Below are 23,803 nucleotides of genomic sequence, written 5' to 3' on the forward strand. Positions count from 1 at the left end.
GTCTGTCCTTATTATCAGTTTTATTGGCGGGTTTGTAGCTCCCTGGGCCGGGTCTGGATGCCTAGGCCAGTCTCTTGCTCACGCGCTCATAGGTCACGCCTCCGATGGTGGAGACCTGAAAGAAGCCGCCGGGACAGAAGGAGTCAGTGCCCCACCCCAAGGTAGCCAGGAGGCACCGCTGAAGGAAGATGAGCCTCCAACCCCAGCCTTGAGTAGATGAGAGTCAGGTGCACCACTTCTTTGGGCCTCAATTTCCTGATTTGTTCCAGGAGTCAGTGTGCAGACTCCCTGTGATGAATGGTAACCAGCTGTGAGGGGTGATGTGACTCTGGGTATGGAACCCTGCACCTCTGTTCCTCTCCATTCACCCATGATTCCCCTGCATGATTCCATTTAATCCTCCCAACAGCCTTGTGAGGCTGTTCTCATTGTACAGATGAGAAAATGGAAGTTTAGAGAAGTCAAGTAACCCTTCCAAGGCCACATACCATGGCTGCATCGCACAGTATTTGTGGGCACCTGTCACATGCTCAGTGATGGGAAGATACAGTCCCTACTCTCTGGAAGCCTAAGGTTTAGTGGGAGAGGCAGGCGGGGGCATGCAGTTCATTGAAGGCCCACAGTGTGTGGTGCCCGGGGCTCCCTGCCGTGGAGCTGTGCTGCCATTGGAGGTGCACGTGTCATCAGCTGGTTCGCACACCCAGCAGAGGAAAGCAGCATTTCCATGAGAAGGGCGGGTAGCAAACAGAGAGCTGTGGGAGAGCCCAGAGGAGGCAGGGAGCCACTGACTAGGTAACAGGAGGGGGAATTGGCTGTTGGACAGAAGCCTGCAGAATTGGATTTGGAAAAGCAAACAGGAGAAAGGGAATTCAGAGCAGAGAAACCACATGGCACAGAAAGGGAGATAGGAACGGCTCTGGCCAGCTCAGGAGCAGTAGCTGGTCCAGGTGGGCTGGGCAGAGCATACCTGTAGGACTGGGCAGTAAGGCCGTGGAAGGTCAAGCGGAGGAGTTTGGTCCTGATTCATGACAAAGGGCAGCAGTGTGAAGTGATGTGTGACTTGCGTATGGGATGGATGGAAGGTGGGGGAGAGGTGGAATCAGAGGAGGCTGGGCTTAGTGTAGGGGAGAGGTGATGAGAACATGGCAGGGGTGCTGGTGGCAGAAGGCAGGAGGTATGCTTACAAAATGCACTGTCTGTTGGTGGAGAAGTGGGGAGGTGCCAGGATGATTCTGGGCCTCTATAGATGGGAGATTTGCAATCAAGACAGCTCCTCTCAGGGCCTAGTCATGGAACTTTGTTTATGTATGCGCGTACCTGGGTCTATGTGCATGCATACATGTGTGTGTGCCTGGCTGTGTCGTGTGTGTGTGTGCATGACGACCCTGAACTCCAGCCACTGCCCACACCACATGGGCTCCATGATGAGGAACCTCTGGGTATTGACAAGCTAGTTCCTTCAGCTTGGGAAGATCAATTCTCTTTTCAGGCCCAAATCTGCTTCCAATTCTCCTGCCCTATGCTCTCCCTGCACACCTCACAGGCTGGGGAACTTTGCTTCTCTGGGAGTTATTGACTAACATTTCATGTAAAAATGCATCAAAAGCCCTTTCATTAGATCCTTCGAAATGTCAGTTTTCACCCAGGAGAAGAGGGATATAGTCACTTTTGTTCTTTTTACAGTTTTTCAACACTGTACATCTATTAATTTTTAGACTTTTTTTTTTTTTTTTAGACAGAGTTTTGCTCTTGTTGCCCAGGCTGGAGTGGGCACATTCTCTACTCACTGCAACCTCCACCTCCCGGATTTAAGCGATTCTCCTGCCTCAGCCTCCTAAGTAGCTGGGATTACAGGTGTGCGCCACCACACTCGGCTAATTCTTTTTTGTATTTTTAGTAGAAGCTGGGTTTCACCATGTTGGCTGGGCTGGTCTTGAACTTCTGACCTCAGGTGATCCACTTGCCTCAGCCTCCCAAAGTGCTGGGATTAGAAGCATGAGCCACCACACCCAGCCAATTTTTAGATTATTTAAACAAAAATGTTAAAGGGGGATTAAAAAAGACCCATGGGCCTGGGCAGAAGAGGCAGGGGGCCTAGTCTGGAAGTCAGCAGATGAGATCTGCCTCTGCATGTACTAGTTACGTGGCCATGGCCAAGTCCCGTGCTATCTCTGAGCCTTGTAATGCTGCTCTGTAAAATGAGTATAATGGGAGGGCACGGAACCTCTTGGGCCGTGTAACGGACTCCATGTGTGTCCCCCAACCAAACCCATATGGTAAAGGTCGAAGCCCCAATATGAAGTTATTTGGAGATAGGACCTTTAGTGGGTGATTAGGTTATGAGGGTGGAGTCCTCATGAGGGATTAGTGCCCTTATAACAACAGACACAAGGCCTGATACAGTGGCTCACGCCTGTAATCCCAACACTTTGGGAGGCCAGGGCGGGCAGATCACTTGAGGTCAGGAGTTCAAGACAAGCCTGACCAATATGGTGAAACTCTGTCTCTACTAAAATTACAAAAATTAGCTGGGCGTGGTGGCACACGCCTGTAATCCCAGCTACTCAGGAGGCTGAGGCATGATAATCACTTGCATGGGGGAAGCAGAGGTTGCAGTGAGCTGAGATCGCGCCACTGTACTCCAGCCTGGGCAACAGAGTAAAACTCCATCTCAAAAGAAAAAAAAAAAAGGCCAGGCACAGTGGCTCATACTTGTAATCCCAGCACTTTGGGAGGCCGAGGGAGTACATATCATCGGGTCAGGAGTTCAAGACCAACCTGGCCAACATGGTGAAACCCCGTCTCTACTAAAAATACAAAAATAGCTGGGCATGGTTGTGCACACCTGTAATCCCAGCTACTCGGGAGGCTGAGGCAGGAGAATCACTTGAACCTGGGAGGTGGAGGTTGTAGTGAGCCAAGTTTATGCCACTGAACTTCAGCCTGGACAACAGAGCAAGACTCTGTCTCAAAAAAAAAAAACAACCAGACACGAGAGAGATGACGTCTCCCTGCCATGTGAAGAAACCAGGATGGGGGCCCTCATAAGCCCCTGCTCATGCTGGCACCCTGATCTTGTACTTCCCAGCCTCCAGAGCTGTGTGAAATAAGTGTCTGTGGTGTAAATCATTTACACCACAGTGTCTGAGAGAGGCAGTGTGCTCCTTTCCTCTTGACAGGGCTTAAGATGAGGGCACAAGGAAACGAGAGAGACAGAGAGAGAGAGAGAAAGACCAAAGAAGAAGCAAGGGGGTCACACAAACCCTGCCTCCCTCATCACGTCTTCCCTGCTGGAGAGCTTCAGGGAGGAGGGAAGGGCCCTTTCTAGACCAAACAGGACCCCAGAGGGTCTCTGATGCAGGTCACAGGCTCACAGTGAGGGAATGAAGTGTGGAAATGCCTTCTTTTCCCTGTTAACTTCACATCCATTTCTTCCACCCGGGGAGAACTTGGAGACCCACGGGAAAGAAACAGAAGTGAGAAGAAGGGCCTCCCAGGGCACCACCTCCTGTGTAGGAGGACCCACAGATGTGTGTGTTGGACCTGCCAATATTGAAAGAATGTTCTAATTAGTTGCCAATATTTGATAGTGTGGAGATTTCACATGGAAGTGCAAATGTCCATCTTCTCTGGATAAATCAGAAGATCTGGTAGAAGGTGCCTGATGTCCCTCATGGAAATGGAGTGGAGTGGTGGCTGTCCCTGGAGGAGCCCACCTGGACCACCTCCTTTATTTATATTCTGGGAAGGATCTTCCAGGCTTCCAGTCTTGTGCCCCAGAGGTGGCTGAGTGTGCGTGCTGCAGTCAGGCTACTTAGCATCAAATCCCAGCTCTGTCATCAAAGCTATGTGCTCCCTCACTTAGCTTCCCTGTGCCTCAGTCTCCTCCTAAAATGGAGACAAAAATCCCCACCTAACAGGGTTATTTGAAGACCAAATGACATCATGTGCATCCAGCACTCAGCATAGAGCCTGGTACAAGGGAAGTGCTGGTAAAGCCAGCTGCCCAGAGGCCTGCCTCTGAGGGGCTGTGGCCAGGAGACAGATAAATGTCCAGTAATCATCCCAGGGACCAGCAGGACACTCACCTCCACCAGCTTGTCACCCACGATCTCTGAGGTCTGGTGATAGTTGGGGAAATTCACCACCAGCTTCCCGCCCTCCATCTGCACGATGGCCTGGAATTGAAGCACAACATTAAGCCTGGGTTGTTGCAGGTGATTGGTAACTATCTGGGGCTGGTGGCACGGGGAGTAAGAAGAATTTACCAAGGCCAGGCGCAGTGGCTTACGCCTATAATCCCAGCACTTTGGGAGACTGAGGTGGGCAGATCACTTGAGGTCAGGAAGACCAGCCTGAACAACATGGTGAAACCCCGCTATTAAAAATACAAAAATTAGCCGGATGTGGTGGCTCATGCCTGTAATCCCAGTTACTTGGGAGGCTGAGGCACAAGAATTGCTTGAACCCGGGAGGCAGAGGCTGCAGTGAGCAGAGATTGTGCCACTGTGCTCCAGCCTGGGCAACAGAGCAAGACTGTCTCAAAAAAAAAAAAAAAGAAAAAAAGAATTTACCAAGACAGTTGTCAGCAAAATAAAAGTCAGATTTCTTAGAGAAAGTATGAAAATACGTTGCAAGGGTGCACTGGGCAGGTCAGCAAGAGAGGAGCTGACTGCAAGGAGACAAAGTCTTGCTGGAGAGTTTATAGACTGTTGCTTATGCAGTGTGCTGAAGAGGGTTTTGTGCAGTACTGACAAAGCAAAGGTTATAGTGAGATAACTTACATATTTCTATCAGTGGAGGTGACAATAGCTGGGCACAGGAAGATTGTGAGTTATTTACACAGGAGGGGTATGTGTTCTGGACCATGAAGAAAGGCAGACTTATAGCTTATCTGCTCTCCTTTTTTGCTTTCCCCTGCTGCCGCCAGCCTGACTCCTTTTCTATAATTAGAACTCCACATGGGTCACCAGAGGCCTAATGATAGAGGCAAATAGCTGGGGTTCAAATCCCTGGTCCCAGCATGTTCTGGCTGCAGGGCCTTAGATCCATTACTTGGTATCCCTGAACCTCAGTTTCTTCAGTTTTCTTTTTTTTTTGCAGGGGGGGACGGAGCCTTGCCCCGTTCCCTGTTGCCCAGGCTAGAGTGCAATGGTGTGATCTCGGCTCACTGCAACCTCTGCCTCCGGGGTTCAAGCGATTCTCCTGCCTCAGTCTCCCAAGTAGCTGGGATTACAGGTGCCCGCCACCACGCCTGGCTAATTTTTGTAATTTTAGTAGAGACAGCATTTCACTATATTGGCCAGGCTGGTCTCGAACTCCTGACCTCGCGATCCACCTGCCTCAGCCTCCCAAAGTGTTGGGATTACAGGCCTAAGCCACCGTGCCCAGCCAGTTTCTTCACTTCTTTTTTTTTTTTTTTTTTTTGAGACGGAGTCTCGCTCTGTCGCCCAGGCTGGAGTGCAGTGGCCGGACCTCAGCTCACTGCAAGCTCCGCCTCCTGGGTTTACACCATTCTCCTGCCTCAGCCTCCCGAGTGGCTGGGACTACAGGCGCCTGCCACCTCGCCCGGCTAGTTTTTTGTATTTTTTTTAGTAGAGACGGGGTTTCACCATGTTAGCCAGGATGGTCTCGATCTCCTGACTTCGTGATCCGCCCGTCTCGGCCTCCCAAAGTGCTGGGATTACAGGCTTGAGCCACCGCGCCCGGCCAGTTTCTTCACTTCTAAAACAAAAGCAAATGACTGCGTTTTTTCTTCTAGCATTCAATATGTGGCAGGCACTATGCCAGGTGCTTTCATGCACTGTCTTGTTTAATCTTCACCACAGCTCTTGGAGCCAGAGACTGTATGTAGTCTCCTTTTGCATACTAGAGATACGAGGCTCAGGGGAGTGAAATGACTTACCCAAGGCCCTACAATTGCTGGTGGGAAATCATGGTTTCAAACCCAGCCAAGGCTCACTCCAGAGCCCGGCCTCTTTATCTCTGTGCTACACAGAGAGGCAACATTAAAAAAGCACTTATGGCCAGGCACAGTGGCTCACGCCTGTAATCCCAGCACTTTCGGAGATCAAGGTGGGCAGATCACAAGGTCAGGAGTTCAAGACCAGCCTGGCCAACATGGTGAAACCCCGTCTCAGCTAAAAGTACAAAAATTAGCCAGATGTGGTGGTGCATACCTGTAATCCTGGCTACTTGGGAGGCTGAGGCAGGGGAATCGCTTGAACCCAGGAGGCAGAGGTTGCAGTGAGCTGAGATCATGCCAACTGCACTCCAGTCTGGGTGACAGAGTGAGTCTTGAAGAAAAAAAAAAAAGCACTTATGCTCTCTAGTGCTGGTGTGAAGGCCTGCCCCTGTTGTGTGACTAAGGCAAGGTTATTTTTATTATTTATTTATTTATTTATCTTTTGGGATGGACTCTCACTCTGTCACCCAGGCTGGAGTGCATGGCATGATCTCGGCTCACTGCAACCTCTGCCTTCTGGGTTCAAGTTATTCCCCTGCCTCAGCCTCCTGAGTAGCAGGAATTACAAGTATGCACCACCATGTCCAGCTGATTTTTGTATTTTTGGTAGAGACAGGGTTTCACCGTGTTGGCCAGGCTAATCTCAAAATCCTGGCCTCAAGCCATCCACCCGCCTTGGCCTCCCTGAGTGCTGGGATTACAGGTAGGAGCCACGGTGCCTGGCCAGCAAGCTTTTTAATCCCATGATTTAGCCTTCCCCCTCAATCTGGGGAGAGTAATTGTAGCAATGTCATAGGATTAACTGCATTAAGATGAAAAATCTATTCAGCAAGAGTCTAGGTTATATTAAGTGTTCAGCAAGTATTGGCTACTTTTCTTATTGTTTTAGTGCCCAATTTTGACCATTAAAAATCAGGAACATTAAATTGCCAAGTAACTCAAGCTCTTAATGCTGGAGGCCAAACTGGAGAAAGAAGCCTCAGCTTGGGAGCAGGGAGGCTGTGTTTGAGAAGGAGAAGTCGGGTGGAGGCCTGGGGAAGGACGGGGACAGCCAGTGGCCTCTCACCTTGAACTTCTTGCCCCCCATTGTCTGTATGTCGCTTTCCTTGCCAACAGTGAACTTGTTGGTCATGGTGTGTCCCCCGGAGTAGTGCTGGGACCAAGTGAAGTCCTGCCCATCCTGCTGCACCTCCGTGATGATCTTGAAGTCGCGGGCCTTTTCGATGACATCGCTGGAGATCCCTGGACCCGGGGATAAGCAGAGTAGCCATATAAGAGCTGCTTTTAACCCTGTGGTTTGGGGAAAGAGCTTTCCTGCCTACCCCCACTGCCCTACCCCATGTGCATGATAGGCTAGCCTGCAGGTTAAGGGCACAGTGCCTGAGACAGATAATACATGCTGTGAGCCATGTGGCTGGGGAAAGTCACTATCTCTCTGTATTCATCCTCAGTGTATTCATCCACAAGATGGGGATAATAAGACCCATCTCAAAGGGCTGTTACAAGAATTATATTCAATGTGAGTGTGTTTGTGAAGCTCCGGGCACATAATGGGTGCTCATCGATAATAACCAAGCTTCTGATAGTAATATAAATATAACAGAATCTTGCCAAGCTCGAGAAGTTCTGGAATTAATGAGACTTTCAAGACTGTGCCTTCTGGCCAGGTGAGGTGGTTCAGGCCTGTAATCCCAGCACCTTGGGAACCCGAGGCGGGCAGATCGTTTAAGGTCAGAAGTTCAAGACCAGCCTGGCCAATGTGGTAAAACCCCATCTCTACTAAAAATACAAAAAAAAAAATTATCTGCGGATGGTGGTGGGTGCCTGTAATACCAGCTGCTTCAGAGGCTGAGGCAAGAGAATCACTTAAACCCGGGAGGTAGAGGTTGCAGTGAGTCAGGATAGCGCCACTGCAGTCCAGCCTGGGCTACAGAGCAGGACTCCGTCCCCTACCCTCCCCCCAAAAAAGATTGTGTCTTCTAATATTTTTATTTTACAGATAAGGAAGTGAGCACCTAGAATGGGAAAGGGACTTCCCAGTATTTCATTGAAAGTAATGACAGAATCGGTGTAGAACCGAGGTGGGCTCACTTCCCATTCCACAACATGAAGCTGTTATAGATGAAGCCAAGTCATGCTCCTTCAGGGCCACTGCCAGTGCATGACTCAGAGGGGCTCTCGACTCCTCCAGGCCCCAAGGCACAAGGGCCCTGGTCTCAGGGTTGCTCTGACCCAGCTGGCAGGCAAGAAGTGGCCACCAAGAGGGAGGGCATGGGTCCCCTTGAGCTGTCCTCTGAACCTTGAGAGTTACACTGCCAGGCGCAGTGGCTCATGCCTGTACTCCCAGCACTTTGGGAGACCAAGGCGGATGGATCACCTGAGATCAGGAGATCAGGACCATGCTGGCTAACATGGTGAAACCCTGTCTCTACTAAAAATACAAAAAAAAAAAAATTAGTAGGGCGAGGTGACGGGCACCTGTAGTCCCAGCTACTTGGGAGGCTGAGGCAAGAGAATGGTGTGAACCTGGGAGGCAGAGCTTGCAGTGAGTGGAGATAGCGCCACTGCACTCCAGCCTGGGCGACAGAGCAAGACTCCATCTCAAAAAAATTTAAAAAAAAAGAGTGTCTTAGTTCTTATAATCCTCAGAGCCTGGGAGAAAGCAGTTGCTCAACAAATGTGTGAATGAATGAATGAAATCTTGTCCCACTGTGACAAACCAACCCCGAGGAAGGGTTACCCAGGAGCTCACTCACCGAGGAGCTTCATGAACTCATCATAATTCTTCTCACTCTCCATCTCGAACTTGCCGGTGAAAGCCATGCTGCTGGGAGGCTGGAGCCAGAGAGCAGAGGGATGAGGAGAACCAGTGGTGAGGAGGGGTCTGCTTTCCCAGCTTATAAACTCTCCCAGTTGCTGAGGCTCTGCCCCTAAGTCACCCCACTTCTTCTCCCTCCTGTCCTGAAGAGGAAGCACTCGCTGTTTTATGATGTGGGCGGGACCTGGAGGGAGAGAGCCCCAAGGTTATTCACCCTGGGGAAGTGCTGGCTGTGACCCCATTGCCATTGCCCGCAGGGTCAGGATGGCAATGGGTTTGAGGAGTCATCACCTCTCTGCCCGTCTCTCCCTCCATTCCCACACGCCCTGCCCTCAACCCATGCTCTCACCATCTCTCATCGCTCATGCACTCTCTCACTCTGCAACCAAAGCAGTTGAGCACTTGCTGTGTGCAGGGCCAGCACTGAAGAAACACAAATGAACGAGACACACATCTTTCCCAAAAGAGCCTTTGGTTTAGTCCAGAGACAAGCACACACCTGCAGAGAGTTCTTGTGTAAGCAGTGTGTGATGCGCCCCAAGAGAAAAGCAGATGGCTGACCTGGGGCATGGGGAAGGAGCAATGGTGTCCAGCAGGTGGCTGGTGCATGATTGGGGAGGAGGTGGCATTTGGCACTCATCTTGGAGGACCAATAGGACTTGGATGTGTGGGGAAGCAGGAAGGTTGGAGGAGGTTCAGAACAAAGGGAGATGATATTCTAGGATGAGGGAACAGTGTGCTGAAGATGGAAAGGGTCATGATGAAAGGAAACAGTGAGTCTGGCTGGAGCAAAGCAAACTTGAAGGACAACAGATGCCCCTAAGGGTGAAGATAATGCAACCAGAGTACAGCAGCCACCCATGGACCTAGGCAGCGCACCTGGAGAAGAAGGTGCCAGGTGCCTTGAAGACGCCTGTGTGCCAGGCACTGGGCTGGGAGCTGGATGAGTTTTATTTTGTTCAAGCTTCAGAGCTGGAAGGGGTTAAGGATTCAGAATCTTGACTTCCATTTCCTGCTCTGTCTCTCAGTACCACTTCACATGCTGGGACTCTATCTCCTCAGTGATCACTCCAGTCTACCTATCTTGTGAGATAGTCCTCTGCATTGGGCAAAATTGACGGTGCAAAGTATAAAACACTCTGCAAAGGCTCTCATGATTACTATTTATTTATTTATTTATTTATTTATTTTTGAGATGGAGTTTCACTCTTGTTTCTCAGGCTGGAGTGCAAAGGTGTGATCTCGGCTCACTGCAACCTCCACCCCCTGGGTTCAAGCAATTCTCCTGCCTCAGCCTCCCGAGTAGCTGGGATTACAGGCATGCACCATCACACCCAGCTAATTTTGTAGTTTTAGTAGAGAAGGGGTTTCTCCATGTTGCTTAGGCTCGTCTCGAACTCCCAACCTCAAGTGATCCGCCTGCCTCAGCCTTCCAAAGTGTTGGGATTACAGGTGTGAGCCACAGCACCTGGCCGATTATTATTAATTCAGGAAATCTTTGCATGTCTATTTCCTTTTCCCAGGCTTGCTCTCCATGAATCTCCCTCATTTCCATCTCAAGCTGAATTCAGTACAGTTGCTGACTCCCAGACCTGGGACTAAGGAGTCTCTGAACTGATGAAAAACCAACTCTGCCGCATTTTACCAGGCTTTAATCTCCAATCTTGGAATTTCTAACTTCAGCCAGGACTCTTACTTTAGTCTAACAGGCAGACAGACAGACAGACAGACACACACACACACACACACGTCATGGATTTTCCTAAGTTATATATACAAAAATTTCAAATAATTCAGAGCAAATGACAGTCCTGTCAGAGGTGACCTGTGATAAGAGTTTGGTATCTCTCTTTCCAGGCTTTTTCTTTTCTTTTCTTTTCTTTTTTTCTGAGACAGGGTCTCTGTTTGTCACCCAGGCTGGAGTGCAGTGTGTGATCTCAGCTCCCTGTAGCCTCAACCTCCCAGGCTCAAGTGATCCTCCCAACTCAGCCTCCCAAACAGCTGGGACTACAAGTACATGCCACCATGCCTGACTTTTTTTTTTTTTTTTTTTTTTTTGAGGTGAAGTCTCCCTCTGTTGCCCAGGCTGAAGTACAGTGACACAAACTTGGCTCACTGCAACCTCTGCCTCCCAGGTTCTCCTGCCTCAGCCTCCCAAGTAGCTGGGACTACAGGTACGCACCACCACACTCAGCTAATTTTTAGCAGAGACAAGGTTTCACCATGTTGGCCAGGCTGGTCTCAGACTCCTGAGCTCGGGTGATCTGCCCACCTCGGCCTCCCAAAGTGCTGAGATTACAGATATGAGCCACCACACCCAGCCCTTTTAGGCTTTTAAATGCACATATTTACTTTCTTGTATAAATGAGACTATATTGTTCTGTTACCTCCTGTTTATGTAATGATATAGGCATATGTCTATATCATTACAAAAGGGTACATAATATCCTGTTCAATAGTTCCAGAGTATTCTATCATATGTATGTCTCATAACTTACTTAGCTATTGCTGGATTTTTTAGGTTATTTCTAATCTTTTCCTGTTATAAATAACTGTGATAAAAATATTCTTGTTCACACTTTTCACTGTACATGTCAGATTATTTACTAAGATTACTTGCTAAGGGTGAATTCCCAGACATGAAATTCCTAGAACAAAGGATTTCAGTGTTTAAAATTTGTATATCTATTACTCTACTGCCTTTCAGAAAAGCTGTAGCAGTTTACACTCCCACCTAGAGCATGTGAGAATTTCCCCTCACTGATAATAATAATGATGAAATAACAATAACAAGGATAGCTCACATTTATTGGATCTTTATTGTGCATTTGGCACTCAGCTGAGTGTTTTACATGAAGGATCTTATTTAATCTTCAGAACAACTCTATGAGGTATGTACCAATATTGTCCCCATTTCACCTAGGGGCAAACAGAGGTTCAGTGAAGTATTAACCTTGACAAAGTATACCGTGCCAGAGTCACAGAGCCCCGTGTATAGTTTATATTTACTTTTTTTTTTTTTTTTTTTTTTGAGATAAAGTCTCGTGGTGTGATCTCGGCTCACTGCAACCTCCGCCTCCCAGGTTCAAGCAATTCTCCTGCCTCAGCCTCCTGAGTAGCTGGGCTTACAGGTGCCCACCATCATGCCTGGCTCATTTTCTGTATCTTTAGTAGAGATGGGGTTTCTCCATGTTGGCCAGGCTCGAACTCCTGACCTCGTGATCTGCCTGCCTCGGCCTCCCAAAGTGCTGGAACTACAGGCGTGAGTCACCGCGCTCGGACTATATTTACTCTTAAAATAGCTTTCAACATCTTTTTTTCAAAAAATCCCCATAATCCCATAGCCCTAATACAAGTAATCTGCTTTTATTAATTAATTAATGTATTTATTTGAGACAGAGTCTCGCTCTGTCGCCCAGGCTGGAGTGCAGTGTCACATCTCGGCTCACTGCAACCTCCGCCTCCCGGGTTCAAGCCATTCTCCTGCCTCAGCGTCCCTAGTAGCTGGGATTATAGGCGCCCACCACCATGACTGGCTAATTTTTCTGTTTTTAATAGAGACAAGATTTTACCATGTTGGCCAGACTGGTTTCGAACTCCTGACCTCAAGTGATCCACTTGCCTCAGCCTCCCAAAGTGCTGGGATTACAGGTGTGAGCCACCCTGCCCGGCCTTATGTTTTCTACTCTCTTCCTCCCTCTTTTGCTATTTCTCTCTCCTTCTCCCTCATTATTATTTTCTTTCTTATCAACTATAACAGATACACAATAACTATACCGCACATAAATACAATGTTGCATTCTATTTTTCTTCACCCAGCATTCGTTTGTAAACACAGTCCCATGTTTCTAAAAAGCTGTCAGGTTGGGCCAGGCGCGGTGGCTCAGGCCTGTAATCCCAGCACTTTGGGAGGCTGAGGCAGGCAGATCATGAGGTCAGGAGGTTGAGACCATCTGGCTAACATGGTGAAAACCCATCTCTACTAAAAATACAAAAAAATTAGCCAGACATGGTGGCAGGCACCTGTAATCCCAGCTACTTGGAAGGCTGAGGCAGGAGAATTGCTTGAACCCGAGAGGCGGAGATTGCAGTGAGCCAAGTTCGTGCCACTGCACTCCAGCCTGGGGGACACAGCGAGACTCTGTCTCGAAAAAAAAAGTGGGGGGCGAGTGCCATGGCTCATGCCTATAATCCCAGCACTTTGGGAGGCCAAGGTGGGCAGATCACAAGGCCAGGAGTTCAAAACCAGCCTGGCCAACATGGTGGCACCTCATCTCCGGTAAAAATACAAAAATTAGCCAGGTATGGTGATGGGCACCTGTAGTCCCAGCTGCTTGGGAGGCTGAGGCAGGAGAATTGCTTGAACCTGGGAGGTGGAAGTTGCAGTGAGCCAAGATCACACCACTGCACTCCAGCCCAGGCAACAGTGTGAGACTCTATCTCAAAAAAAAAAAAAAAAAAAAAAAAAAGCTGTCAGGTTTGGCCAGATGTGGTGGCTCATACCTGTAATCCCAGCACTTTGCAAGACCAAGGCAGGCGGATCACTTGAGGCCAGGAGTTTGAGACCAGCCTGGCCAACATGTTGAAAACCCTGTCTCTACTAACAACACAGAGAATTAGCTAGGCATGATGGCACGTGTCTGTAATTACAGCTGCTGGGGAGGCTGAGTCACGAGAATCACTTGAGTGTGGGAGGCTAAGGCCATGGTGAGCTGAGATCATGCCACTGCACGCCAGCCTGGGGGACAAAGTAAGACTCTGTCTAAAAAAAAAAAAAAAAAAAAAATTCTTGTAGAGACAGAGTGTCACTATGTTGCCCAGGCTGGTCTCAAACTCCTGGGCTCAAGTGATATTCCCACCTTAGCCTCTCATAGTGCTGGGGTTATAGGTGTGAGCCACTGCACCCAGCCTTGAGTGGCATTTTAATTTCCTCCAAAAACTTCTCCTTTGCATTCACCACTCAGCTAACTATTTGACTTAAGAAACCTAGCTTTTGGTCTATCTCATTATTCCCCCATTCAGCTTAATCATTTCTAATGTTTGATTTAAAGTGAAAGATGTGCAATTTCTCCTTTCACTTGAACACTTAGAAGACATTTTCAGGTTATTAACAAGCCTAATTTCTTTTGTTGTTGAGAGAGGGTCTCCCTCTGTCACCCAGGCTGGAGTGCACTGGCAAGAAAAACGCCTCACTGCAGCCTCAACCTCCCAGGCTCAGTCTTCCAGTCTTCCACCTCAGGCTCACAAGTAGCTAGGATCACAGGCATGCACCATCATGCCCAGCTAATTTTTCTTATTTTTTTGTAGAGATGGGCTCTCGCTTTGTTGCCTAAGCTGGTCTCAAACTCCTGGGCTCATGCAATCCTCCCACCTTGGCCTCCCAAAGTGCTGGGATTACAGGCATAAAGCATCATGCCCAGTCTAATTGGCCTAATTTCAATATTGTGTCTCAGGGAATAAGAAGGCCTGAGGAGGGGAAGAGAGATGGGGAATGGGTAGAAGTTCACTGTTTTGGCCAGGCACAGCAGCTCACGCCTGTAATCCCAGCACTATAGGAGGCTGAGGCGGAAGGATTGCTTGAGCCCAGGAGTTTAAGACCAGTCTGGCAATATAGTGAGACAAAAAAGTCATTTTTATAAAAAAATTTTTAAATTAGCCAAGTGCGGTGGTGTGTGCCTATAGTCCCAGCTACTTCAGAGGCTGAGATGGAAGGATTGCTTGAGCCCAGGAGGCAGAGGCTGCATGAGTCAAGATTGTGCCACTGCACTCCAGCCTAGGCAACAGAGTGAGAATTTGTCAAAATAAGGAATAAGGAAGGAAGGAAAGAAGGAAGGAAGGAAGGAGGGAAGGAAGGAAGGAAGGAAGGAAGGAAGGAAGGAAGGAAGGAAGGAAGGAAGGAAGGAAGGAAAGAGAGAGGGAGGGAGGGGGAAGGGGGGAGGGAAAGAAGGAAGGAAGGAAGGAAGGAAGGAAGGAAGGAAGGAAGGGCAAAGATTCACTCTTAGATAGATGGGGTTTATGGTACCCCAAAACAATTACAATAATAACATCAAAGATTGCTGATCACCAGAATACTTATAAAAATAATAATAAAGTTTGAATACTGTAAGAACTACCAAAATGTGACCCAGAAACAAAGTGAAAAATGGTGCTGACAGATTTGTTCCACATGGGGTTGCCGCAAACATTTGACGTGTGAAAAACAGTTTCTCAGGGAGACTAAGGCTGGAAGATCACTCGAGCCTAGAGTTTAAGACTACAATAAGCTGGCCGGGCGCGGTGGCTCAAGCCTGTAATCCCAGCACTTTGGGAGGCCGAGACGGGTGGATCACGAGGTCAGGAGATCGAGACCATCCTGGCTAACACGGTGAAACCCCGTCTCTACTAAAAAAATACAAAAAACTAGCCGGGCGAGGTGGCGGGCGCCTGTAGTCCCAGCTACTCGGAGGCTGAGGCAGGAGAATGGCGTAAACCCGGGAGGTGGAGCTTGCAGTGAGCTGATATCCGGCCACTGCACTCCAGCCTGGGTGGCAGAGCAAGACTCCGTCTCAAAAAAAAAAAAAAAAGACTACAATAAGCTATGATCATGCCACTGCACTCCATCCTGGGCAACAGAGCCAGATCCCATCTCTAAAAAAACTAAAGAATAAAAAAATAAAAATAAAATACAGTATCTATGAAGTACAATCAAGTGAAGTGCAATAAAACAAGGTATGCCTATATTTCCTTGAGCTAAAGCCCCAGGATGGGACTACAAACTTAAGGAGTCTGGAACATTCTTACAACTCATACAATGTTTTGTCAAATTGGGACTGAATTTCTTTACACCCAGCTTAACTGGGACTCAGAGTTTCGAACATCTTTGATACTTTCCTGCCCCTCAACATAACAAATTGTGCCATCTTGAGAATTTCTTTCTTTTCAACAACTTTTATAATAAAAAGGGATTTTATTTTCTGATTATAAAAGTAATATATCTTCATAGTAGAAAATCTGTGGCGGGGAGTTGTGGCTCGTGCCTGTAATCCCAGCACTTTTGGGAGGCCAAGGTGGGCGGATCACCTGAGGTCAAGAGGTCGTCGAGACCAGCCTGGCCAACATGGTGGAACCCCATCTCTAGTAAAATACAAAAATTAGCCGGGTGTGGTGGTGGGCTGTAGTCCCCGCTGCTTGGGAGGCTGAGGCAGGAGAATCACTTAAACCTGGGAGGAGGAGGCTGCAGTGAGCTGAGATGGTGCCACTGCACTCCAGCCTGGGCAACAGAGCAAGACTCCATCTCAAAAGAAAAAAAGAAGAAGAAAAGAAAATGTGGGAAGAGACCAGCCTGGGCAAATATAGAGACCTCATCTCTACTAAAAATGTAAAAGTTAGCAGGTGTGGTGGCATGTGCCTATGATACCAGCCGCTCTGGAGGCTGAGGCAAGAGGATCACTTATGCTGGGGAGACTGAGGCTTCAGTGAGCCACGATTGCACCATGGCATTCAGCCTGGGTGACAGAGCAAGACCCTGTCTTAAAAAAAAAAAAAGAAAATTTCGAAAGCACAAAACACAAATAAATTTGAAGCTACCTATAATCCTACCAAAAAATCTTCTTTTTCAATTGTGAAATTAATGCATACTCATTGTTTAAAAAGACAAAAGCTTAAGATTTTGCAAAGGTTAAAACCCCAGATCCCACTACATCTCATTTTCCAGAGCCAGCTGCTGTTAAATTCAGTAGATAAACTTCTAGATGTTTTCCACATGCACACAAACATATTTGTGCATATCCTTTTTTCCTGCTCTTTTTAACAAAAATGAAATTCGGAGATACTGTTTTGTCTTGCTCTTTTACACATAGCTATATACATAGATATACATCATAGACATAAATGAGTCTTATTTCTTCATGGAAACTGAAAAAAAAGTCTCCATCCATTTTTAAAAGGGACTTGCCCAATGGACAAATCCACTAACAGAGTATGTTTTGTCGCCATGTTCTAGGCATGAGAAACAATGAAAAATTCACCATCTCCCTGAAAACCTTGGGGGAAATAATTTTATCACAGCAATGGAGACGCAAGTCAGCCATAACGTGACAGCCAGTGAGTGAGATAGAAAGGTTTAGGGGGTGGGGCATAGTCTTCTGGAGTCTTCTGGGGTCTCTGTCTTGGAGGAAGTTCGCACCTTGTAAAACCCCTCCTTCCTGCCTTGGCCTGCCTGGATGACTGCTCACCTTTCATCGGTCTTTCTGAATTCTAATTTTCCTTCTACCCCACCTCCTCCAATGAGGATTCTTTGATGACTCCAATCTATAGAGATTGTCCCTTGCAAAAATCCCCATAGCCTGCACCTTCTCTTTGTAATGGCTCAGTGGGGAAACCTGGGCTTTAGAGTCAGTCAGCCTTCTATGTATTAGCTCTGAGACTTCAGACACACCGTCGATTCATTCAACAAGCATCACCTGAGCATCTACAGTTTGCTGGGTTCTGGAAATACCAAGTACCCATCCTCAAATCTCAAGTCTTTTTTTTTTTTTTTTTTTTGAGACAAAATCTCACTCTGTCACCCAGGCTGGAGTGCAGTGGCACCATCTCGACTCACTGCAACCTCCACTTCCAGGGTTCAAGCAACTCTCCTACCTTAGCCTCCCAAGTAGCTGGGATTACAGGCCCCCATGACCATGCCCAGCTAATTTTTGTATTTTTAGTAGAGACAGAGTTTCACCATGTTGGCCAGGCTGGTCTTGAACTCCTGATCTCAAATGATCCACCCACCCCAGCCTCCCAAACTGCTGGGATTACAGGCGTGAGCCACAGTTCCTGGTCTGTCCTCAAGTCTTGTGGGAGACACAGTCCCATAAACAGGCAATTACAACATGATGTGATCAAAGAAATAAAGGGTGTAACATAAGGATATTTTTGGAACACAGAGACATTACTCGACCTCTACCTGAGTATCAGGGAAGGCTGATATGAGAAGAATTAACAAATAAGCCAAAGTCTTATTTATTATTATTAATTATTATTATTAGGCAAGGTCTCACTCTGTCACCCAGGCTGGAGTGCAGTGGAACAATCAGCCTCAGCCTCACAGGCTCAAGAGATATTCCTGCCTCAGCCTCCTGAGAGGCTGGGACCTCAGGCATGCTCCACCACACATGGCTAATTTTTTAACTTTTAATAGAGACGAGGCCTCACTATGTTGCCCAGGCTTGTCACAAACTTCTGGAGTCAAGTAATCCTTCTGCCTTGGCCTCCCAAAGTGCTGGGATTGCAGGTGTGAGCCATCACCTGACCTCATTCATTATTATATGGGGAAAAAAATACCTATCTTTCAGAGTTTTAATGAGATTAAATGAAAGTACATAGCAAAAGTGCTTAGTACAGGATCTAGCATTTCACAGATGATTGTTGAAGGATATCTACTGTTATTCTCACTCACTGGCAATTTGTCCAGCTTACCTGCCTGTTGTGAATTACAGTTTGCATATTGTAGCATTAATTTAACCCTTCACAAAGTAAGTCTTTTATCTCCCAACTACACTGTGATCCCTTCCAGGCCTCAAGCTGCATTTCATTTTTCCTTCTGTATGTGTACCCAGTGGGTACTGGGATAGTGTTGATTTCATTTTATTTGTTCAGATCTGTCTGGAATATGCTGTAAGGCTGTGTTCATACACTGCTGGGGATGCAGGAAGGGAGGGCTTGTGAAAAATGGAAATCCCTGTGGCCTGGCTTCCCAAAATTCTGATTTGGTAGGTCTGGGGTGGGGTCCTAGAATCTGCATTTTTACAAACTCCCCAGCGATTGCAGTGCTCAGCGGCCTTGAGCAGCTCTAGCCAGGCGATGTGGGCAAGAAGGACCAGGTGGCTTCTCCAGGCCCCCGCTAAACTCCCTTTCCCATTGATTTCCTCCTGCACAGTCAGAACTGTTTTTTCCTTAGTTGCTACTCTTCCAAGGTCAGTGTCCAAGGCAGGATGGGAGTGGTGGGGCTATGGGAAAGGATGACATTGGCACTCGGCTGACTGACTCAGCCATACTCCCACCCCTTCCCTAGAGTCCAAGTGTACATCTGACCCTCCACCCTCCATCCACCCACGCCTGCCTCTTCCCCTCTTCTCCTGGGTTTACCTATTTGTTCAGACCCTCATTGAGAACCTCCCTGGAGGGGTGAATGGACTCAAACTGCCTCCATATCACAGTGAAGTTTTATGAGGCAATAGAACAAACAGAACAACTATACCCTAATAGAGATAAAGAATGCCCCAAGGCTAATTCCCCCGGGCCACCCCAACTTTCCACCTGAACTCTGGCCCCTGCCTCAGTCAGCCACCATTATTCTCAGAGTAATGTCTGGAGAAGGGGGTGGGAATACAGGTTCTTGAGTCCATGGGTGGGGAGGAGCCCTGGGCACCCTCCTATTCTCTCCATCCCCAGGACCTTACTGGCCTTGTATAGAGTAAGTGAACTGTCAGGGTTATCAATTCCTGGATTAAACTCCCCTTCCTCTTTCCTCAGCTAAAATCTGAAATACTATTTGGCATTGATCCCTAGCATGTCAGGGCTAAATGGGACCTCTGAGAGCAATATTTTCCCATGATGATACTTCTAGTTTTAGTCTCAAGAATCAAAGGCCAGGAGTTTGAGATCAGTGTGGCCTACATAGTAAGACCCTGGCTCTAGAAAAATTAAAAAACAATTAGCCAGTCATAGTGGCTTGTGCCTGTAGTCCTAGCCACTGAGGAGGCTGAGGTGGGAGGATCACTGGAGTCCAGGAGTTTGAGGCTACAGTGAGCTGTGATCATGTCACTACTCTCCAGCCTGGTGACAGAATGAGATCCCAACTCACCAAAAAAAAAAAAAAAAAGGCCGGGCACAGTAGCTTACACCCGTAATCCCAACACTTTGGGAGGCTGAGGCGGGAAGATCACCTGAGGTCAAGAGTTCTAGACCACCCTGGCCAACATGGCGAAACCCCGTCTCTACTAAAAATACAAAAATTAGCCAGGCATGGTGGCAGGTGCCTGTAATCCCAGCTACTCGGGAGGCTGAGGCAGGAGAATTGCTTGTACTCAGGAGGCAGAGGTTGCCATAAGCCGAAATCACACCTTTGCACTCCAGCCTAGGAGACAGAGTGAGACTCCATCTCAAACAAACAAACAAAAAAAAAGTCAAAGACTAAGATAAGAAAATCCAGTTGACACTTAGTTTATCCATAATGAGAAACGAAAGAGATAGAGACTCTGGGCCAAGTCTGCCTAGGTTTGAATCCCAGCTATGTCACTCACTGGTTCTGTGGCCTTGGGCACCTTATTTATTTTTCCGTGTCTCAGTTTTCTTATCTGCAAAATCTGGATAATAATGGTGCCTACCTGAAGGGGATGTTACTAATGTTAAATGAGTTAAGTCAGGGGTGGTGGCTCTCACCTGTAATCCCAGTGACTCAGGAGGCTAGAGGCCAGGAATTGGAGACTAGCCTGGGCAGCATAGCAAGACCTTGTCCCTAAAAAAAACCAAACAGAAAACCTTAGCTAGGCATGGTGGCCTGTGTCCGTAGTTCCCCCACTACCCAAAGGGCTAAAAGAAGGATCGTTCGAGCCCGGAAGTTCGAGGCTGCAGTGAGCTATGTTTGTGCCACTGCACTACTGCTTGGGTGACAGAGCAAGACTTGACTCTAAAATTAATAAATAGGCCAGGCATGGAGGCTTTTGCCTGTAATCTTTCCTCTTTGGGAGCCCGAGGTGGGAGATTTGCTTGAGCCCAGGAGCTTGAGATGAGCATGGGCAACATAGGGAGACCTCATCTCTACAAAAAATAAAATAAAATAAATCAACTGGGCATGGTGGCGTGTGTCTGTAGTTCCAGCTAGTCAGGAGACTGAGGTAGGAGGATTACTTGAGCCTAGGAGTAGAAGGCTACAGTGAGCCATGATCATGCCACTGCACTCCAGCTTGGGCTACAGAGAGAGATTCTGCCCAAAAATAACAATAATAAGATAAATAAATGAGTTAATTTTTGTAAAGTACTTTTCGCAGCACCTGGCACAGAGTATCTAAGGGTGTGTTAAGTAAGTATTGGGGCAGGCTGGCCATGCAGCTTCCACACCGCTCTGTCCAGTTCCCAGCTTTGCAGTGTTAATCATTTCCCTCATCTCCAAGTGTCAGATGTATTAGCATTCAGCCCTCCTTCTTGTCTTTACTCTGAGCACTCATTCCCTTGGTGATTTCATCCAGCCCATAGCTTTAAATATCATCTTTTGCTGATGACTCTAATTTTTTTCCTCCATCTCAGACCTCTACTCTGGACTTAGTATATCTAACTGCCTACCTAACAACTCCCCTCTATGCCTTACGTCCAACTTACATAAGGCATTTCTAACTTACGTCCAAAAGTCCTGTGCTACCCTCAACAAAACTTGCTCCCCCCATGGAGCATTTCAGTTGATGGAAAATACTGAGAGCCAAGATCTAATGTGCACCTGCAATGCGCCAAGTCCTGTGCTAAATGCTTTACATAAATTATCATCCTATCCTCCCAACAAGTCTTGTATGTCAGTCCTGATATTATCCCCATCATGTAGATAAGGAAACAGAGGCTCAGAAATAACATGCCCAGGTGGTAAGTGGAGGAGAATGTCTGGCTACAGGTTCTACACTCATGTCCACTAACTAAATGCAACAATTTGATTACATGCAGCCTCCAGAACCCATCAGGGTCTTGGAGACTGATCGCTCCTTTGGTACTTAGTGAATGACCCCAAAGCACCAGATACCGAGCTGAGCACTCAAGACATGGCATCGTTTTTAATCCATGCAACAAACTTCTGAGAGAGTTGTAATAATCCCTACTTACAGAAAAGAAAGTCTAAGTTCAGAAAGGTTAGGTGACTTATCCAAGGTTACACAACCAGTCACTGATTAAGTTTGGATAGGAATTCAGTACTTACTACCACCTACCACCATGGATCCTGCTGGCTCTCTGATCTAGCAGTGGAATGCCAGTCTGTTAATTCACGATGAGGGCCGGATGGGCATGGTGGTTCACACCTGTAATCCCAGCATTTTGGGAGGCTGAGGTGGGCGGATCACCTGAGGTCAAGAGTTCAAAACCAACCTGGCCAACATGGTGAAACCCCATCTCTACTAAAAATAACAAAAATTAGCCAGGCATGGTGGTATGTGCCTGTAAACCCAGCTACTCAGGAGGCTGAGGCAGGAGAATTGCTTGAGCCTGGGAGGCGAAGGCTGCAGTGAGTTGAGATTGTGTCATTGCACTGCAGCCTGGGTGACAGAGTGAGACTCTGTCTCCAAAAAAAAAAAGAAAAATTTATAATGAGAACTATAAGTCATGTATTCATCATTTTATTCATTCAATACATACTTACTAGCACCAGGCTATGTGTCAGGGGATGGAGATACACAGCAGAAGACAAAATTGTCTCACCCCATTGAATGAAGCTTCCAGCTTTGCAGCTCATCAATTTTCCCCAGTTCATCCCCTACTCAGCCTCACATGCTTTCCTATCCAGCCCACGGATGTATCCTTCCTGTGCCAGGACCTTCTGCCACATTAGCTTCCCAGGCCCCATCCTTACACCCAAGAAAGCATTTGTCCTTCCACCTCCCATCTGCAGGACTTACAGCTGCAGCCAGAAGAGGTGGCACAATGCGGGGGGCGGGGTAACACCACCTCAAGTTCATGACCCTCCCTCAGCAAGGCTTTGGGATACTCACTGGTTCTTTCCTGTCCTCGTTGAGTGAATCCCACTGCCATTCCTCACAACAGCAGCTGGTTTGAAATAACCTTTACCTTCTTATCAAGTCTCCTGCAACACTCCCACCACCTCCACTTCCCAGTTCTAATTCCTCATGCTGTTAGTTCTTTTTTTTTTTTTTTTGACAAGGTCTCGCTCTGTCACCCAAGCTGGAATACAGTGGCAAAATCATGGCTTACTGCCACCTCAATCTCCTGGGCTCAAGCAATCCTCCTGCCTCAGTCTCCCAAAGTGTTGGGATCACAAGTGTGAGCCACCATGCCTGGCCACCATCACTTTTTTTTTTTCTTCTTTGAGACAGAGTTTTGCTCTTTTAACCCAGGCTGGAATGCAGTGGCGTGATCTCGGCTCACTGCAAGCTCTGCCTCCAGGGTTCAAGTGATTCTCCTGCCTCAGCCTCCCGAGTGGCTGGGATTACAGGCACCTACCACTATACCCGGCTAATTTTGTACTTTTAGTAGAGACGGGGTTTCACCATGTTGGTCAGGCTGGTCTCAAACTCCTGACCTCGGGTGATCCACCCACCTCGTCCTCCCAAAGTGCTGGGATTACAGGTGCGAGCCACTGTGCCTGGTCCACGATCACTTTTAATGGCCATATTGTAATCCATTGTACAGACATATCACAACTTAGCCATTCTCCTTTTGTTGGACAGTTAGGTTAGGAAAAGAAAATTGTATATATCAATAGGAAACACCACAACATGGGGAAAACAAAAACAAAAGCGTTATTCAAAACCATGTGTTAACATGAACAGCATTATCCGAGGCAACTGAGATACAGCTGAAGTTCCACTGGATGGCCATGGGTCATAAACTAGTGGAGGACAGTGACCTCTGAGATGGTAACCAGGGACAAGCTGGGAAGTTCTGCAGGGCAGCCACCTCACTGGGAACAGTCTTTACCAGACAGGGAAAATCTTTATTTTCTGCTTCTGTTCTGTGTCTCTGCCTGTTCCACAACCCACTTTTGAGTTGAGTTGGTGGAATTTCTCTCCCTTTCTTTTTTTTTTCTTTCTTTCTTTCTTTCTTCCTTCCTTCCTTCCTTCCTTCCTTCCTTCCTTCTTCCTTCCTTCCTTCCTTCCTTTCTCTCTCTCTCTCTCTCTCTTTCTTTCTTTCTTTTATAGAGACAGGGTCTCCCTATGTTGCCCATGCTGGTCTTGAACTCCTGGGCTCAAGTGATCCTCCTGCCTCAGTATCCCAAAGTGTTAGGATTACAGACATAAGACACTGCACTGCACCTGGCCAGTTGATTAAATTTCTGACTG

At 47.5% G+C, this 23,803-nt stretch overlaps 1 protein-coding gene across 1 annotated transcript; it reads right to left on the minus strand.

The window, feature by feature from the left end:
* FABP6 (fatty acid binding protein 6) lies at positions 1–8,909 on the minus strand. Its single transcript, XM_033178622.1, has 4 exons — positions 8,722–8,909; positions 7,032–7,207; positions 4,089–4,178; positions 1–115 (listed from the first exon to the last, which is right to left on the minus strand). Exons 1-4 carry the CDS (start codon positions 8,786–8,788, stop codon positions 62–64), a joined length of 387 nt encoding a protein of 128 aa, XP_033034513.1. The 5' UTR covers positions 8,789–8,909; the 3' UTR covers positions 1–61.
* Between the last annotated feature and the right edge of the window lie 14,894 nt (positions 8,910–23,803).

The sequence above is a fragment of the Trachypithecus francoisi genome, unplaced genomic scaffold, assembly GCF_009764315.1.
Source record: "Trachypithecus francoisi isolate TF-2019V2 unplaced genomic scaffold, Tfra_2.0 Lachesis_group2, whole genome shotgun sequence".
In the NCBI taxonomy this organism is placed as follows: Eukaryota; Metazoa; Chordata; class Mammalia; order Primates; family Cercopithecidae; genus Trachypithecus; species Trachypithecus francoisi.

What these genes read in the sequence shown, in the direction of transcription:
- FABP6 (XM_033178622.1), bottom strand. Translation starts at nt 8,788, where the DNA reads ATGGCTTTCACCGGCAAGTTCGAGATGGAGAGTGAGAAGAATTATGAT. An exon ending in TGAGTTCATGAAGCTCCTCG is followed by an intron (nt 7,208 to 8,721) that starts GTGAGTGAGCTC and finishes CCCCGGGTCCAG; the next exon opens with GGATCTCCAGCGATGTCATC. An exon ending in TGGGGGGCAAGAAGTTCAAG is followed by an intron (nt 4,179 to 7,031) that starts GTGAGAGGCCAC and finishes CTTCAATTCCAG; the next exon opens with GCCATCGTGCAGATGGAGGG.